Source organism: Balaenoptera musculus, chromosome 2, assembly GCF_009873245.2.
Source record: "Balaenoptera musculus isolate JJ_BM4_2016_0621 chromosome 2, mBalMus1.pri.v3, whole genome shotgun sequence".
NCBI lineage: Eukaryota > Metazoa > Chordata > Mammalia > Artiodactyla > Balaenopteridae > Balaenoptera > Balaenoptera musculus.
The window spans coordinates 170,947,856-170,967,319 of NC_045786.1; the positions used below are offsets into that span (position 1 = coordinate 170,947,856).

At 46.0% G+C, this 19,464-nt stretch overlaps 1 protein-coding gene across 8 annotated transcripts in view; it reads left to right on the forward strand.

The window, feature by feature from the left end:
- The window catches only part of EVL (Enah/Vasp-like), a 163,999-nt gene that overhangs the window by 39,019 nt on the left and 105,516 nt on the right, over positions 1 to 19,464 (forward strand). For 7 of the 8 annotated variants that reach the window (XM_036842853.1, XM_036842856.1, XM_036842858.1 and 4 more), the window contains exon 1: positions 4,556 to 4,747. The exons of the other annotated variant lie outside the window; for it this stretch is intronic. In XM_036842853.1, the coding sequence (XP_036698748.1) occupies positions 4,725 to 4,747 (23 nt within the window). In that variant the 5' untranslated portion in view covers positions 4,556 to 4,724. Of the gene's footprint in view, positions 1 to 4,555; positions 4,748 to 19,464 lie in introns of those variants that run through there. 8 annotated transcript variants of the gene reach the window in all.

A 19,464-nucleotide genomic window follows, 5' to 3' on the forward strand; every position in this document is an offset into this window, starting at 1 on the left:
AGACGCGCAGGCTCAGTAGTTGTGGCTCATGGTCACGGCCTCTCCCGTTGCGGAGCACAGGCTCCAGACGCGCAGGCTCAGTAGTTGTGGCTCACGGGCCTAGCCGCTCCACGGCATGTGGGATCTTCCCAGACCAGGGCTCGAACCCGCGTCCCCCGCATTGGCAGGCAGACTCTCAACCACTGCACCACCAGGGAAGCCCCCCTAGGTATTTTATTCTTTTTGTTGCAATGGTAAATGGGAGTGTTTCCATAATTTCTCTTTCAGATTTTTCATCATTAGTGTATAGGAATGCAAGAGATTTCTGTGCGTTAATTTTGTATCCTGCAACTTTACCATATTCATTAATTAGCTCTAGCAGTTTTCTGGTGGCAGTTTTAGGATTCTCTATGTATAGTATCATGTCATCCGCAAACAGTGACAGTTTTACTTCTTTTTTTCCAATTTGTATTCCTTTTATTTCTTTTTCTTCTCTGAGTGCCGTGGCTAGGACTTCCAGAACTATGTTGAGTAATAGTGGTGAGAGTGGACATCCTTCTCTCGTTCCTGATCTTAGAGGAAATGCTTTCAGTTTTTCACCATTGAGAATGATGTTTGCTGTGGGTTTGTCATATATGGCCTTTATTATGTTGAGGTAGGTTCCCTCTATGCCCACTTTCTGGAGAGTTTTTATCATGAATGGGTGTTGAATTTTGTCAAAAGCTTTTTCTGCATCTATTGAGATGATCATATGGTTTTTATTCTTCAATTTGTTAATATGGTGTATCACATTGATTGATTTGCGTATATTGAAGAATCCTTGCATCCCTGGGATAAATCCCACTTGATCGTGGTGTATGATCCTTTTAATGTGTTGTTGGATTCTGTTTGCTAGTATTTTGTTGAGGATTTTTGCATCTATATTCATCAGTGATATTGGTCTGTAATTTTCTTTTTTTGTAGTGTCTTTGTCTGGTTTTGGTATCGGGGTGATGGTGGCCTCATAGAATGAGTTTGGGAGTGTTCCTTCCTCTGCAATTCTTTGGAAGAGTTTGAGAAGGATGGGTGTTAGCTCTTCTCTAAATGTTTGATAGAATTCACCTGTGAAGCCATCTGGTCCTGGACTTTTGTTTGTTGGAAGATTTTTAATCACAGTTTCAATTTCATTACTTGTGATTGGTCTGTTCATATTTTCTGTTTCTTCCTGGTTCAGTCTTGGAAGGTTATACCTTTCTAAGAATTTGTCCATTTCTTCCAGGTTGTCCATTTTATTGGCATAGAGTTGCTTGTAGTAGTCTCTTAGGATGCTTTGTATTTCGGCGGTGTCTGTTGTAACTTCTCCTTTTTCATTTCTGATTTTATTGATTTGAGTCCTCTCCCTCTTTTTCTTGATGAGTCTGGCTAATGGCTTATCAATTTTGTTTATCTTCTCAAAGAACCAACTTTTAGTTTTATTGATCTTTGCTATTGATTTCTTTGTTTCTATTTCATTTATTTCTGCTCTGATCTTTATGATTTCTTTCCTTCTGCTAACTTTGGGTTTTGTTTGTTCTTCTTTCTCTAGTTTCTTTAGGTGTAAGGTTAGATTGTTTACTTGAGATTTTTCTTGTTTCTTTAGGTAGGCTTGTATAGCTATAAACTTCCCTCTTAGAACCACTTTTGCTGCATCCCATAGGTTTTGGGTCGTTGTGTTTTCATTGTCATTTGTCTCTAGGTATTTTTTTATTTCCTCTTTGATTTCTTCAGTGATCTCTTGGTTATTTAGTAACGTATTGTTTAGCCTCCATGTGTTTGTCTTTTTTACATTTTTTTCCCTGTAATTCATTTCTAATCTCATAGCGTTGTGGTCAGAAAAGATGCTTGATATGATTTCAATTTTCTTAAATTTACTGAGGCTTGATTTGTGACCCAAGATGTGATCAAGAGGAGATTCTTGAGTCACCGGTGGAAACCAGGCGTGAAGTCCAAAGGTTCTCTAACCCACCAGGCCTCATCACCACGCTGGACCTTCCTGGTGGCCATGGTAGAGCACATCTCACAGTTCCCACCATGCCAAGTCTCTGGGAGTTAAGGCCCCTGCTGCTCCCCCCATACCTTGCAAAGAGTACCAGGAATGTAGGTTTTGACCTTTAGACCAACCAACAGATCCGTCAAGTCATTGTGGGGTGTCTGCTGTTTCCTACCCCGCCCTCAAGGGTGGGAAGGATGGGCAGTGGGTGCTCGGTCTGGTGTCTCCTTTCCCTCGAGAAGCTTGTCCCTACCCCTATCCATCTGTGACTCTAACCAGGTAGTTTAATAAATTAAAACATCATATCATTTTATTTGGTATGGGTAAATTGTTCTTCCTAAGACTTGGGTAAACTCTACTGCTTTTTTTTTTTTTTTTTTTTTTAAGGACTTAGGACAGTGATTTTATCTACAAATCCATTTACCTTATATTCCTGTCCTGAGAATCACAAGACAGAAATACCTTGCCCCTCTTCCCCCTGGGGAAAAAAAATTAAATGAGCTCCTAGTGAAGAGACAGAACTTCAGTGACAGGGTAGCCTCACGTAAAGAAGAGCCATCCAGCTGTCAGCCCCGTCAGCGAGAGACCACCTTGTGAAGTAATGGAGACGACGAAGAACATCTCTGTAACTTTACATGCCTGTAAAGAATTTCCACAAGTCCTGCCGTGTTGGGTCCTTGCCCCCATCCTGTGACAGAGGCCCGGGCAGGATCCGCATTCTTCTGGTTTTACATACAGGGAGTCTCAGGCTGCCAGTGATCACAGAGTTAGTAAAGTGGCAGATCTGGGACTTAAACTTGGGTTATTTAGTGACTCTGCCTCTCCTGCGTTTTCTGATCTATCACAGCGCTGCCAAGAAGCTGCCATCACTGGAGGGTCTGGGCAGAGGCTGTCAGGAATACTGTGGAAGGCATCTGGGTTGGCTTAGCTGACGACTGCTGTGTGGCTTGAGGGGCAGAGAATTCCCCAGAGTATCCTGCTCACCAGTCAGTCGCCTCAGTTGGCCGTCATCACTTCATTTCTTTAACGAGGAGCACCTTTGTGTGAATACACACACGCCCTAGCTTGCTTTTCGCCCTGATAGAAAGCTGAGGCGGTTTGCCCAGCAAACCTCTACTGAGTAACTCCTCCCTGTCAAGCTCTCTGCCGGGCCCTGGGAATATGGAGATTAACCTCACACAGACCCCGCTCAAGGGCCTCATAGATGTGGGGTGGGCAAGATGCTGTAAGGCAGCGTAGTTGACAGCAGATAGAGCAGCTGACAGTCCTGGGGGTGGTTCAGGCTCCTGGGGAAGGAGCAGCGCGGGAACAACGTGGGCCACGTGGAAGGGTGCAGGCCATGTGGGGAGCAAGAAATAATCTGGGCTGCTTGGCCTGGGGACCAGAGGACAGAGGGCCTGGCTTATTTTGGGAACTGGGAGTGTCTAGCTGAATTTTGGGGTTTGTGAAAAGTTTTAATGGAAGAAAGTTGGAGACATAAGACTTTGTGTGTTGCGCTGAGACGTTTTTACTTAATCCCGTGACCACCGAGGAACTAAGGGTTAAAATAGGCGGACATCAAAATCAGACTAAGAAAAATTGTTCTGGCAGGTTGTTAGAGAAGGGACGGAACAAGGAAGACCAGTTACTAATACGAGAGACTAAGAGGGAAGTGCTGGAGGCGAGAGCTGAGGCAGTGGGTCTGGGAGTGGGGAAGGGTCGGATTCAAAGAAACCTTCCTGAGCTAGAATCAGAGGTAGTGACCGGCGTGAGGGAGAGAGGAAAAGTCAAGAGTGACTCACAGGTTTTCATTTGAGATCCGCCTCCCTTATTTTATAAAGATTTGCGATCCAGATGCTGACAGCTCTCCTTAATGGCAACTTTCAGAGCACAGCCTCAGCGCCCTTGCCAAATCTCGCCAGCTCGGGCTTTACAAATGGGCAAACATTCCTCTTTTTTTGGCTGACGTCTCGTTTCCTCTTTCTTAACTTCTGTTCTGAAATTGTTACAGCAGTTTTTGTACTTCAAGGAATTGGAGCCCGGTACATATTAGATACTCAATAAATGAATAATCAGATAAATGAGGTCACGCATCCTGGTTGACCTACAAGGTGACGTTGTTCGTGGTAAAGTGCTGGGCATGAAACGTGAATTCTGTCATTCCAGAGCAGCTTGTGCATTTGTGCTAAAATAATGTTTGATAGTGGAAGGGTAAAATACAGAATTCTGAAGAATTTCCGGTAACACGCAGCCCGGTGTCGGGCTCCTCTGCGTTCGCTGCCCACGGCGGTCATCCTACCTGACCCTGAGCACAGCGGTGGCCGCGGGGGGGTGAGGTGGCCCGGCAGGGCGCGGGGGAACAGATTGCGCTCTCGTGCCTTTACGCTCTTGCCCCCCACCGCGTCCGCCGTACGGTTCGGTGGGGGCGTGTGTTGTGTGATTTCCCCAGGATCCCAGGCGTGCGGGGGTTCCACTTCTTGCCCGGGACTGACCCAGCTCCCCGCGTGCAGCCTCGGCACTCGCTGCGTTAATCAGACGCGCTGGAATGATCACGTGGTCCTCTAGCTGCTCGTCAGCAGCTGGCTGAGCTGGAGGCTGCAGGCCCGTCTGCGGAAAGCCTTCTACTTCAGAATATGGGGGGTGGGGGTGCAGACCCCGCCTCTTTCTCTGCACTTTGCACCACCTGACTGACTAAATGGTTGTCCTCCGAACCAGGAAGGCTACCAGGCAATATAAGGAGGTTGTCTCTGACTAGGTCATGTTTGCATTTGAAGAATTCAGGTATGTTCTGGGTTTTCTACATCAGGCTGCCGCTGGGTTTTTGTTCTCGCTAGGTTTTTGCTGTGTAATGACAGCTTAGGCTCTGGCTGGTTCTCACAAAAGAAGGGTTCTTTTCTGTGGCGGGGTTTCTCCCGGTCACGGGGGTGGGAGGCGCGGAGGTGGTACCGGTCCAGGCTGTTTACTGCAGGACAGATGCAGCGTGGGTAATTGGTTTGATCGTGTGTGAATGTGCCGAGGACCCCACCTTGTGCCTCATCTGAGCTGTGCTGTTGCTGGTGTAGAGGTGTGAATACAGAATAGGGACTGCTTATCCAGAAGGAGTCTCTTGCTGCCTTTTGTTTTTCTTCCGTTGTCAAACTCATGGAGCCTGACTGCTCTTTTAAAAAACGCTAATTGTAGCGGTGAAGGCGAAAATCCTGCAAGTCTGTCTGCTTAGTCAAGATTTGATCTTGGCTCTGATTTTGCTCGTTGTGAATAGTGATCTCGCGGCTGGGCAGTTTTCTGGGAAGTACCCTCATGATGTTTTGTTAACAGGGTCCTTCTTTGCTTTCGTCAGCTTTTCAGCTGCTGTAATTATTAATGCTCCAGATTAGAGTCTTTTGTGAATCTCACGCCTTCTCTTTCCTCCATCTCTCCTCCCTGGGTATGAATGTGGGGAGGGGTGCTCCAGAAGAGATAGTCTCTAAGAAATGAAAATAAAGGAGGTGGGATGGGAGGGTTACCGGCTCATTCTTGTGCAGGTCTCCCCCTCTTCGGAGCATACGGAAGACAGTGTGTCTGTTTCAAACCTCTGACAGCTTCTCATTTCTCAGATGGAATTTCTGTGTATTTTAGAACTGAACGTAAATACCATATTGATGGGCGAAGAAGTGATTGTGTGGGAACCTCCACAGGCCTTTTTCATTCCCTCCAAATGTTGCTGCAGTAGACATTAAAATGGTAATAGAATTAACCACCTTTCATTACTTGTAAGAGGAAACTAGAGACCTTTTGATCAAAATCAAGGGAGAGGATGAGAGCATTATCAGCTTTCCACAAAGAAAAGCAGGGCTACGGAGGTTGTTCCCTCCCTTTCTATAAACTTGGGGCTTTGGATCCAGGAAGTTATCCTTTGTTTAAGAGCGTGCCTCTGCATTATTTCTAATGGACTGGGTTTGTGAAAAGGACATTCTTTCCACGTGGCAACATGCTCTGATGACATGGGGTGACACCGTGACCAGAACTTACAGTTTTATGATAGCTCCATTAGATAACTAACAAGAATTTATTTAATGCCTGTCATGTAACAGTAGATAGGTCCTTAGGGAATGAATCGTAAGTCCTGGGTTCTAATCCGAGTTTCTAAATTGGCTTTCCTGATCCTTGTGAGAGTTACGGAAGAGCTTTGTAAATCGTAGAAAGTAGTACAGTGGTGAGGCTCATATTTTATTGCTAGCATTCGTTTGAGATGGAGTAAGTCTTGGCTTCTGCCTTGAACAAGCTTGGAGCCTTTCGTTGCATTTTGTAGTCAGTGGTGAGGGATGCGTATCAACAAACCCACTCCCACCGTGGCGGCTCCTAGTTCAGGAGCCAAGAGCTGGGTCTGATGAGGCGGAAGGGGGTTGAGTTAAAGGCCACTGCTCTGCTGAGCTGAGAAAGTGGGAAGGTAGAGCAGAAAGGGGAAGTCTGTTACCCTTCAAGTTTCTGCCTAAGCTGGCCCTGAAGAATTTTGCTGAGTATGATTGCATTTTATGACGGCTGCACGGGGCCAGACAGGTGGCTTTCTTCTTTAGTCATGGGGCTTATGCGCATGGGGGCCAGGGGATTGTGGTGGGGCAACACGGCGCTCGAGAGGAGCTTAGCTTTTTAGTTTAGGTCAGGTTGGTCCTCAAGCTATAGCACGCAGCAGAATCACCTGGAGGGCTCATGAAAACCCACCCCCAGAGTTTCAGATCTAGCAGGTCTGGGATGGGGCTTCAGGATCTGTGTGTCCGATAAGTTCCCAGGTTTTCTGATGCTGCAGTTCTGGGGACCAGACTTTGAGAACCATTGGCTTGGGGAAAGCAGACGTTGTCGTTGTTGTCGTTGAGGTGGGAAGTCTGAGGCAGAGGCAAGGAGGGAGGTACAGGGAGGAGCCAGAAGCAGCAGTTCAGGTACGGGCAGGTGGGCCAAGGCGGGGGTGGAGGCGTGAGGGGGGCACGCTCCTGGGGCGGCGGTGGAAGGGACGCTGGGGCGAGAGCCAGGGAACTTGCTTTATAAGCCTCGTTCTGCCGTGTGCTCCTTTGTGGGCTTGGCCAGCCTATTCATCGTTCTTAAGTCTCAATTTTCTCAGCTGAAAATGGGGATAGTTGTTGTTGCCAAGAAAGTCTATAATACTGTTAGAATTAAATGAGATAACATAAACTTACTTTATAAATTATAACACTCTTTCCACATGAGAATAAAGGGAGGAGAGGACCCTGGGGGTCTCCATCAGGTTATCTGTGGACACAGCCCTCCGTACACACACCCAACTCCAAGAGCGCAAGGGCCACGTTCATTTTAAAAGGAAGTCTGATTGACAGACACGTTTACCTGCCGTTACTCCCTATTGGACTCTGAGTTCCAATGTGGTCTGTCAATCCTGTCTGTTTTTAACTTTTGTTTCCTTAGTGCCTAAAACCGCTTGACACACAGTAAGGCCTTAGTAAGTGGCGGACGCAGTTCATTTTCACGAGGACTTAATAAGGAAGAAAAAGCAAGCAAGCTCTCTGGCTTAGCTCGGCGCAGGCCTGGGATGGTGCCATGGTGCCCTCTGAGTGTGCTGGTCCAGAAGAGCATGTCGAAAAGCTGACATCTGACCTCCTGAGAAAAATGTGAAGTGTCCTCAGCACACCCCCGTTGCAGGAGTGCCAGAGAACTCCGACCACATTTCATAAGGAATCTCCGCGATGCTGTCACTCTAGAATGGGCTGCTGATGGTCATGACTCGCGGGGGCCCAGGGCCCGAGCCTAGAGAGCTGCAGAGTCCCGAGAGCTTGAGAGGCCGGGCCAGCATTTTCCAGCTGGTTAGGGGGTTTCTGCCTTCCACTGATTGCAAGACTGTGTTGTCCTAACACCAGGCCAGCTGTTCTAGCTGGCTGTGCTAGGAGACACACTGCATTTGTGTTTTTGCTTTAAAAAAAAAAAAAACTTCTTAGGCGAGATGTGTGCTGAACTGATAGTTTAAGTCAACATTTACCTGTTACTGCACACCACAGAGGCTGTCCTCTGAGCCCTGCTGGAGACAGCTTTGTGGAATACTGTCTAGTTTTTCTTCCACCTCTAGACCCAGAATAATGACTGCATCCCCTTACCGACCCTGGAATAAAGAGTTTGAAATGTGATTTTCGGCTTCATAATCCCTCAAGTGAGAATGGAACCCAAATCAGAAACCGCTGTTTCTCAGAATTCCTGCCACTTATTCTGATTTATTTCCAGAAGGAATGTGGCATACCAATTCCAGGATTTAAAATCCACAATTGGAATGTGTCCATCACATAAAAATGGGAAGTTACTACTTTGGGTCTGTTTTGTTTTATTTTACTTTTAAGTAAAACATTATTATGGAAGGATTGGATTCAAATTCAGACTGGCTCTTTATTAATTTAAATTTATGTCTAGTCTTGGGAAGTGTTAGCACTTTTCTTGCCCTTTCCCTGGAGTATTGAAACGAGTTAAAATGAGTGGCATCAGGGAAGACCTGAAGTTCGCAAACGAGGAGAGCGCCACCACCCCGTTCGAGGGTCCAGAGCCCAAGCCAGCTTAGTCCCTCTCGTTTCCCAGGGTCCTGTAATCCCTTGAAGAAACAGATATTTAGGTACAGTGACTTTCACACTGTGGTGAGGAAATAAATCTCAGATCAACAGGAGATGGAAACTGGGCTGGGCAGGGAAAGGGAAGGTACAGAAACTTGATCACTGAGTACCTACTATGTACCAGACACTGCTAGCTGCTTTGCCCCTGGTCACTTTAACCCACATAAAAATGAAAACAGAGGCTCAGAGACATGGGACTGTCCCAAAACCTCCACTCCATAAATAATCTTAAGTGAGTGAAGGAAATGAGAACAGAGGCTCAAAGGGGTGAGGTAATTTCCCTGAAGTCACCCAGCAGTTATGGGGATCTGGTCAATTTCAGTTCAGTCCTTCTTTCTCTGGTACTCTGGGCCCAGAATGCCATCCTATGAATTGACCTTGTGTCTTCCAGCCAGCACAGCCTTTCTGAGTCTCTCCTCTGGGCCCAGAGCCTGTTTAGCTCCAGGCACTTGGCTCACCTCCCTGACTGTGGGAAAAGCCCGGGAATAGAAGAGGGATATTCTGCCCCCAAGGGTAGAATAGACGGACCCTTCCTCCTAGCTCCCCCGGCTCCTAGTGATGTGGCTACGCATCAATAGTGCTTACTGCAGTGCGACTGTGTAACAATCAGCTTCTTTCACATCCTTCTACCCTACTAAAGTGTGAGCTCTTGGAGGCCAGGAGGCATATCTTAGTCATCTTACCTCCCTACCAGCTATTAGCCTAGTGTCAGCTCTGGGAGGGATTAGTAAATGTCTGACTATTAAATGTCTACACTGCTGATACTGTGGGCATTAGGCTAACTTTAACTGAGTAAGCCACAGTCCCTAACTGTGGGGAGCTTACAGTCACGCTGTCCGGTCCCCCAGGGCTGTTAGTATGCACAGCCACGCGGGTCTTTAGTAGGGGGTGGTAGGGGCACCTGGTTGGAGTACATGGGCGGAGGGTGGAGGGTTGAGGGAGAGAAAAGTAGAGCAGCAGAGAGGGAAGGACAGACAAGTTTCGTTGACTTGACAGTTTCGCCGAGTGTTTGTCTAGCCACAAGCAAAAGTTATTTCGCGAAACAGATAATTTAGCTGTAGGATGGCAACACAGATATATTTTAAAATACCAGTCTGTTCTCCATTATTAAGTAAGTGTTACAGTTGTTGAGTTTCACTCAAAGCGAAGCAGTGTTGTGGAACCAGACTCCCCTGCAGTTCATACGATGTAAATTTAAAAGCTGGGACCTTGCAGAAGTCACTTTCTCTCTCTTTACCTCACTTAGAGGAAAAGGGCTACTTTGAGGTAACATATAGGAAAGAAGTGTATAAATTATAAAACTTCGCTATAAATGTTTGCATTTTATATTTTGGAATCAGTTAATAGTTAACCGGTTCAGGTGCTGCTTTATAAAACAATTTTTGTTTCCATCTCCCATTTCTCTTTGCTTAGCATTCTGGTCTCTTATATAGAAAACAACAAAGCAAAACTGAACTAAGAGGAAACAATTTTAACTGGACTCATTACCTAGAGGAATAAGCCCCGGAATATGACACCAGCTTGGGTCTGTGTAACTCTTGCTAGTTACTTAGGATGGTTGCAGAAGAGTCTCCCAACTGTGTAGGTGTGTCCTTTTGGAGAGGGGAGGGCCTTTTTGCTATTAGGATAGCCGTTCATCCAACAAACCACTTCCTGAACATCAGTAGAAAATGCAAATATGTGCCATCCTTGGTCCTGCCCTCAGGGAATTACTGTCCCAAGAAGGTGCTGAACCAACACCAAAAGCATGGCGTGGGGGTGGCCAAAGATGAAAGGAACACAGGGAAAACCAGGAGAAGTTCCACAGGGCTCCAGATAAGGTGCCTGGGCAGGGAGGAGGGTCTGGTTTTGCTGTTGTGGAAGTTAGGGAGACTTGTGGGGCGGGCCGGGCCGTCTCTTGGAGCGAGTCTTAGAGAAGCATAGGGTTTGGGTGGGTGAGAATAAAGGGAAGGGCTGTTGGCAGCAGTGCAGGAGCTGAGGCCCGGGAGCCGGGAGCCAGGGGCCGTGTGCTCTTAGCCATATTTTGGCTGGTAAAACCTGAGGAGAAGGGACTTTTTCTCACTCTTTTCAGGGTAACCCAACCTGGTTGTCTTTTCCTCATGAGGGTCACTTCTCTCTGCCCTGAAGGTCACTGTTTTGCAGAGGTAGACATTTTTCACCTTTAGGGAATGTGTAATATTCGTGGGAAACGCATGTTTTGCAGTGCTGGCTTGTTACTTCGCACAAGTTACCTAAGTTCTTCGTGGTTTAGTCTGCCTGTCTGTAAGATGGGGGTATTACCTACCTCCCAGAGCTACTGTGTTGATTAAATGAGATTACTTATATAAAGCATCTGGCAGGGTTCCTGGCACTTAGTAGATACTCAATAAATTAATTCCTTTAATTTACCTTAAGCAGCAGAGCATTTAATTCAGACCCTCATCCTGGATTAGAAATTACATGGGAGCCAGGAAGGAGACCTGACACACTCTTAAGGATGGGGAGCACCTCTGATCTCCCCGTTTCCTTGGCATTCAGACTCAGAATGCCAGCAATCAGTCCGTGGAAGATAATCCTGTTTGCTGCTGAAATGTTTATGACACAGTGAACTGACTGTGGTGTGACTAATCAGCTGAGAGCCTGGATCTCGGCTTGGTTGGCACACAGATTCACTGGGCTGAGAGATTAATTAAGTTCCCTGAAGTTGACATAACTGGGACTCTGCCGCTTTCTGGCTAATCGTGATAACATAGCCAGAGCCCACCGTCACATGTCAACATTGTCCCAGCGCCTCCCTGGTTAGTCTGCAGCCTGTTACTCATTGTTCTGTGTTCCTCCGGGTCATATCTCTTTATCTCCAGAGACTGACATGAGCAGTAGATGCCTGTTGAACTGACATGGGCCGCACTGGACCGGTTCGGTGTGTGAGCTCTCCTTTGGGGGAAGCAGAGTGAATTACGGGTGGGAACTCTGTGGAGAGCACCATTCCAACCAGCAGGAGCTGCTGTGGGTGTGGTGTAGCACATCCTGGGGTAGCTCTGCCGGGCCTCAGGAGAAGCCACGGGAGACCTCGACTTGGGGGTCCCCCATAATGGCTCCCTGCTGGGAGGGTGCACTGAAACCTGGCACAGGTGCCCAGGTCGCACCTCAAACCTACCGACTCCAGGTATTCGGAGGTGGAGTCCAGGCGTGTCCATTTTTTTTCAAGGCTCCACCGATGACACACCTCCCTGGTTGGAGTTTGTGGGGAGAACCTGAGCTTGGGAACCTGAAAACCCTAGGTTCTAATGATACTGTGTTACTTTAGATACGCCACTTAACTTCACTGGGATGTAGTTGGCCCACCTGGAAAATACAAATAATAATTTATGTGGTTCAGAGAGAACAAGATGACGGCCATGCGGGAGCGTGGGAAAGTCAGGAGCCCTGGATAATGAAAGGCGCTGTCACACGTGCTTTCAAGTTCAGCTGGCGCCTCCTGCGGCAGATTGAACCCAGGTGTGTTGAGTGTGTGGGGCTCGTACAGACACAACACTGGGTCTAGAACTGACGGCCCGCTGGTGTGTGGTCTGTTGGGTTTGCTAACTGGTCATGTGGCTCTCAGGAGTTCATCCTGAACCCGGTTACAAGTGAGTGGGATTGTTTTCACTCCAGTCAGCCACTTCAGGGCCTGCCCGACGCCAGGACGGATCTCGCTGTGCGTCTTTGAGACTAGCTTGGCCTCCATCTTCCTCAGCACGAGGGCTGGAGGAGAGAAAAGGCAGCCTGCGTTTATTTGTGGAGGCACTGGAGAAAACTGAAAACTGGGAGCCCTTCCGTCCCTGAGATCACCCCTATGCCCCTGGAGCACAGGGTCATAGGAAAGAGAACCCGGAGCAGGAAGGTGGGTGTCCCTCCGGGGCTCCCTCCAGGGTATTCAGAAGCTCTGTCCTTCCTGTTTCACTGTGTGCCGTGGGTCAGAAGCTGTGTATTGAGTCAAGATAGAGCCTTCTGAGGAGAGATGGGGAGATGGGTAAAACTATGTGGTTGGATATGCTTTTATGAACAGGACATCAAACAAACTGTATGATTTAAAGAAGTGTTTGTACTCAGTGATGAAGTTCCTTTTCCTGGAGAGAGGATGCTTTCACAGTCAAATGAACCTTGGAGCACTTCCAAAGCCAGAGAGTGAAGACTGTGTATTTTCCTTACTCACCAACTTACTGAAGAGTTGAGGGCATTAGAGATTCCTAAGGTGGAGGAAGGCAGATATGTTTTGCTACAGTTGATGAAACTGTTTGTTTTCCTGGTCTTGGTTGGGGCATTATGATAATCAGGTTCCTGTCTTGATTCGAAGTGTGAATCAGCTCACCCCGCCCTGACTGAAAACTTAAATGCAGCCTGCCTCAAAGAAAGGTGGGCAATGCGGGGAACACGTCCTAGTGTTTGGGGGACGGCCCTTTACCAAGTTGCAATATAACCGTCCACCGCCAGTCCAGCTCCTCTTTGTCTTCTGCAAATGAAGCCCGCTGTGGCCTGACTGCGTGCGCTCTCTTAAAGCTTAACTCCCAGGAATCTTCCCTCCGCTCTAAAAAACGGATTTAGTCACAGATCTGCACGTGCCACTTTGCTTCCCCGTCTCTAAACTGAAACCACAGAACACGTTTCAAGAATTCAGCGAGAGGCAGAGTGACAGGTAAGGAAAGAGTTTATTAGTAAGTATAGGATGCTTGTGAGAGATACAAGCAGGCAGGCAAGGGAGTGCCGCCCCCAGAACTTAGTGGGCTACAGTTTATAATCAAAGGAAAAGTGGGGCGGGGGAGAAGACCACCTTCTTCCTCACTCCTAAGCAGATGTCAGGCTTCCATCATCAGCTCCTCCTCCTTCTCCACGTCAGGCGGGGGAGTTCTCTTGTCCCTACATGGTCAAACTGGGACTGTCATGGCGCAATGGAAATGAGCAAAAAGGCGGCAACATACACTGAAATACAGTAAATCATCTCAGGTTTCAGTATAATGTCACCTTTTCCTTATATTTTCGTTTTTCGTGTGTGTAGAGGAGCATGTCCTAGGAATCATTAACTTACTGACCTCCCTGGGCAGGATGTGGGCCTCATTCCACCATGGTTTTATTGTTTTGGGGGGCATGTCTCATGCTTCTGTTGCACGGTTTTGTTGCTAAGCAAGCCTCTTCGGTTTCCTGGTTAAGCAAACCTGCTTTCTTGACTGATCATTAACTTACAGGATTCGCCCATACCTTTTTCTTTGCTTACGATTCCCTAGTCCAATTAACTATTTAATCACCTACTTTGTCCCTTTACTCTTTTCCTGTCAAAACCATTGTTTTCTTCGCATGAAACCCTTCAAAACCCAGGACTGCACACACTACCTTCCGGAGCCTTTTCTGACCTCTGTCGCCCAAATAAACTTCTCTTTTTCACTGAACTCCCATAGAGCACTCAAGCTGTGTAACACTTAATCTAGTATTTAATGTTTCTCCGTCTTATTTTCCTGACTAGATTGAGGCACGCTTGAAGGCAGAAGCAGTGTTCGATGCATCTTCATCCCGTCTGTCACACTTGAGCAGAGCTGGGTGAGGCCTGGCTTCTCAGCACTTTTTATTTACTCATTTTTATCACTTATTTAAAACCTTCTGCCATATGCCGGTCGTTGTTACAGGCCCTAGAAGGGGAAACGGCAGGAAAAAGGACAATTTGCTGCCTCTCTGACGTCTGTTCATTACTGAGCATGAAGGCGTGATTGGGGTTTTGAGAGAGGTACCGAGTGGGGAGCAGGACCTGCTGTGCACGGGCCGGGTGTGTCCGGGCAGTAGATCAGCAGGAAGGCCTGAGAGGGCCAGGTGGTAGGTTTTCAAAGCTGTAGGGACTTACAGAAGGTTTGAGCTAGTAAAAATGCATGTGAAGTTTAAAGAGTCGTTACGTATTTAAATGAAAAGTTTTTCTGGTTCTTCTAGATTCAGATGCAAACAAGATAACACGTGTGCACGTGTACCCTCCATATTCCAGGCACTTTTGCTGTCATCTCTAATCTTCCCAACAATCCTATGAGCTAGGCATTATTATTACCATTTTATCGAAGAGGCATCTAAGGTTCAGAGAGGTTAGGTCACTTCCTCAGAGTCACACATCTGCTTAATTGGTAAAGCTGGAAATTGGATCTAGGTCTTCTAACTAAAAAGTCAATGCTTGTTTTTATCATTCTGACCCTAATTTTGTAAAACAGAGTCTGTGAGGCATTCTGGCACTATTTGTTTTATATAATGTTTCATTGGATAAGTGAATATATCACATTTATTGAGCCCTGACTGTGATAATTGTAACCTGCTAAGCACTTTATAGGCATGAACACATGTACTACCGTCCTCATAGGAATCCTGTGAGACAGCTGCTGTTATTGTCATGTCTGTTTCACAACTTGTCCAGCATCACACAGAGCTGGCACTTGAACCCAGGGCCGTCTGACTCTGAGACCTGTGCTTTTGACTGCTGTCTTAGTCATACAAGGGGCTTCATGGGGAACAAAGTTCTGTGGTCAGCTGTTTGAGAAAAATTGCACACCCCATGCCCAGGACAGTAGCATGAAGGCTCTGAGAAGTCCTGTAGCGGCGGGTGTGTGTATATGTGTGAATTTTGCCCCGAGTTTCCCATGTGTGTTTGATGAAGGAACTTTTATTGCCTAACACTTAATTTTTAGTTTTAACTCTGGAAAATGCTGCTGTAGCAGAAGGAGAATCTGAGCCTGGAAATTAGAAGAGGGGGGAGAAGAGAATATTCAGAGCAAAATACATAAATGGAAGAAGATAATAAATAGAGCCTGTGATTTGAAGTCTCATTTAGGTGTGAGTTCAGGCTTCTGCTCTTACTGGCTGTGTAATTTGGGGCAAATCATTTATTCTTTTTGGGTCTCACTTGCCTTATCTGTAAAATATTGTTGTGAGGAAAAGTGTCATTATGTACGCAAAAGTGCTTTGTTAACAGTAAAACGCGTAGTTTTTTTTTTTCAGTTGTTATTTGCCAAGTTCATGTAGCGCCCTAGTACCTAACATGGCATCTACTAGCTATTTGAAGGACAATTAAAAGTTGTTCCATGAATGAATGAATTTTGTCTTATGTGTCTCTGAGTTCTGTAGCTGACATGTTACAACTGAAAAATTTTTTTAAATATTCCTTGAATTTTCTTTCTAAATTGTGTTTTTGCTAGGTTTTATGTTTTTGAAGTTTATGAAGTCACTCAATTGGAAAATCAAGAACCATGTTTCTGTCATTCACTTTGTTGTACCCCAGTTTGGACTGCCAAGACAGTTTATTTTGTGTGTTTCTGACATGTCCCTGGCAGCAAGAAATTTTTGGACAGTTCCAAATGGTAAATTTCATTCAACAGTGTGCACGTGTTAGCTTTTTTTTTCTTTAATAAACTTATTTATTTATCTTTGGCTGCGTTGGGTTTTCGTTGCTGTGCGCGGGCTTTCTCTAGTTGCAGCGAGCGGGGGCTACTCTTCGTTGCGGTGCGCAGACTTCTCATTGCGGTGGCTTCTCTTGTTGCGGAGCACGGGCTCTAGGCACGCGGGCTTCAGTAGTTGTGGCGCGCAGGCTCAGTAATCGTGGCTTGTGGGCTCTAGAGCGCAGGCTCAGTAGTTGTGGCGCACGGGCTTAGTTGCTCCGCGGCATGTGGGATCTTCCCAGACCAGGGCTCGAACCCGTGTCCCCTGCATTGGCAGGCGGATTCTTAACCACTGCGCCACCATGGAAACCCTCTTTTTTTTTTTTCACACTGCTCGTTCTCTCAGATGTGCCCATCTGTGGGGTTTTTTTTTTTTTAAAGGAATTTCTAATGTGTCACCCTCTTGATGGAATTACTCTTGATGTTTCCATGATAAAGTCTAGCTCTTTTAAAGGACTGTAAGGAGGAGAAACTTGCTGCGGTTTTGCTTACCAGGACAGATCTTACTGATGGGATGTGCTAAGATGTCAGGGCATTCATTCTTTACCCACTTCAAATAAGTCATTTGTTTTTTAGCACCTGGCCAAAGAGACAGAGATGAGCTTGAGGTTATTTCAATAAGTAAGACGTTGCACAAAGATCAAGAAATTTTTAAAAAGAGAGAGGCAGTCAAAATATTTTTTAGCACAGCTGTTTGTTTGCTGGAATAGCATTTATTGCTAGAAAGATACTGTGTTTTGCCCAGCAGCCATTTTGGAGAGGAGGGGTTAAGTAGAGGGGAACTAGCTTTCCGTTCCCTGGTAACTTGACCTGGTCATGCAGTTTGTGTGGGCCTGACACCTCACCGCCACTCTGGGGTGGCACACAACCCAGGCCTGGCCCGGCCAAAACTCAATCCCCTGACTGTGGTGATTGGCTTAGGTGCAGGCATGTCATCTAAGAGTCCTCCATGAGACCCCTGATGGGCTAGAGCTATTAGGAAAGATGCCGGTTTTCTCTGTCAGGATCATGAAAGCCTCAAGTCATTGGTAACCTTCTTTCCCACCATGTGGGGAAAGATGGTCTGCTAATGAAGCCAGAGAGAGAAGTAGGGTTTAGCAAAGGCCAAAGAAACTGAATTCTCCCGGCATCGCTGAGCTTGTGTGTCCCGCTTTCTGCCCTGCTTAATCCAGGCTTATTCATGAGTCCACTTTTTTGTATTGTATGAACTAATAAATTCCATTTTTTCCCATTAATATCTGTCACTTACAACCTAAAGAATCCCAAATAATACAAAACCATGCAAGATAAATAAAAACAGACTAAAAACTGTATCATTTTTACCTCCAGAGGAGATGACTGTCCCAGTAATCTTCAAAATTGTCAGACCACATTTACAGTGTTGTATTCCATCTGGGTGTTTAACAGAGGACTGTGGTCTAGGAAACTGATATGGATGGAATTGTGTCCCCCTGAATTCACAGGTTGAAGCTCTGATCCCCAGTGTGACTGTATTTGGAGATGGGGCCTTTAAGGAGGTACTGAAGGTTAAATGGGGTCGTAAGGGTGGAGCCCTAATCCAATACGACTTGTGTCCATATAAGAAGAGGCAGAGGGCTTCCGTGGTGGTGCAGTGGTTGGGAATCTGCCTGCCAACGCAGGGGACACAGGTTCGTGCCCTGGTCTGGGAAGATCCCACATGCCGCGGAGCAGCTGGGCCCGTGAGCCACAGTTACTGAGCCTGCGCGTCTGGAGCCTGTGCTCCGCAACAAGAGAGGCCGTGATAGTGAGAGGCCCACGCACCGCGATGAAGAGTGGCCCCCACTTGCCACAACTAGAGAAAGCCCTCGCACAGAAACGAAGACCCAACACAGCCATAAATAAATAAATAAAATGTTTAAAAAAAGAGGCAGAGTCACCAGGAGAGCTCGCACACAGAGGAAGGCTGTGTGAGGACACAAGGAAAGGCGGCATCTATTGTACAAGTCAGGTGAGAGACCTCTAGAGAAACCAACGTTGCTGACACCTTGATTTGGACTTGCAGCCTCCAGAACTGTGAGAAAGTGGATTGCTGCTCCTAAGCTCCCACTCTGAGGTATTTCGTTACAGCCACCCAAGTTGACTAATACAGGCTCATTCATTCATTCATTCATTCATTTCTTTTTTTTTAGGTTTTATTTTATTTTTTTTAACATCTTTTTTGGAGTATAATTGCTTTACAGTGGTGTGTTACCTGATTCATTGCTATACATATACATATATCCTGATATCTCCTCCGCCTTGCGTCTCTCTCCTACCCTCCCTATCCCACCCCTCTAGGAGGTCACAAAGCACTGAGCTGATCTCCCTGGGCTATGCGGCTGCTTCCCATTAGCTATCTATTTTACATTTGGTACTGTATATATGTCCATGCCACTCTCTCACTACGTCCCAGCTTACCCTTCCCCCTCCCCGTGTCCTCAAGTCCATTCTCTACGTCTGCATCTTTATTCCTGTCCTGCCCCTAGGTTCTTCAGAACCATTTTTTTTTTTTAGATTCCATATATATGTGTTAGCATATGGTATTTATTTTTCTCTTTCTGAATTACTTCACTCTGTATGACAGTCTCCAGTTCCATCTACCTCACTACAAATAACTCAATTTTGTTTCTTTTTATGGCTGAGTAATATTCCATTGTATATATGTGCCACATCTTCTTTATCCATTCATCTGTCAGTGGACATTTAGGTTGCTTCCATGTCCTGGCTATTGTAAATAGAGCTGCAATGAACATTCTGGTACATGACTCTTTTTGAATTATGATTCTCTCAGGGTATATGCCCAGTAGTGGGATTGCTGGGTTGTATGGTAGCTCTATTTTTACTTTTTTAAGGAACCTCCATACTGTTCTCCATAGTGGCTGTATCAATTTACATTCCTACCAACAGTGCAAGAGGGTTCCCTTTTCTCCACACCCTCTCCAGCATATATTGTTTGTAGATTTTTTATGATGGCCATTCTGACTGGTGTGAAGTGATACCTCATTGTAGTTTTGATTTGCATTTCTCTAATGATTAGTGATGTTGGGCATCCTTTCATGTGTTTGTTGACAATCTGTATATCTTCTTTGGAGAAATGTCTCCTTAGAGCTTCTGCCCATTTTTGGATTGGGTTGTTTGTTTTTTTGATATTGAGCTGCTTGTAAATTTTGGAGATGAATCGTTTGTCAGTTGCTTCATTTGCAAATATTTTCTCCCATTCTGAGGGTTGTCTTTTCGTCTTGTTTATGGTTTCCTTTGCTGTGCAAAAGCTTTTAAGTTTCATTAGGTCCCATTTGTTTATTTTTGTTTTTATTTCCATTTCTCTAGGAGGTGGGTCAAAAAGGATCTTGCTGTGATTTTTGGCATAGAGTGTTCTGCCTATGTTTTCCTCTAAGAGTTTTATAGTGTCTGGCCTTACATTTAGGTCTTTAATCCATTTTGAGTTTATTTTTGTGTATGGTATTAGGGAGTGTTCTAATTTCAT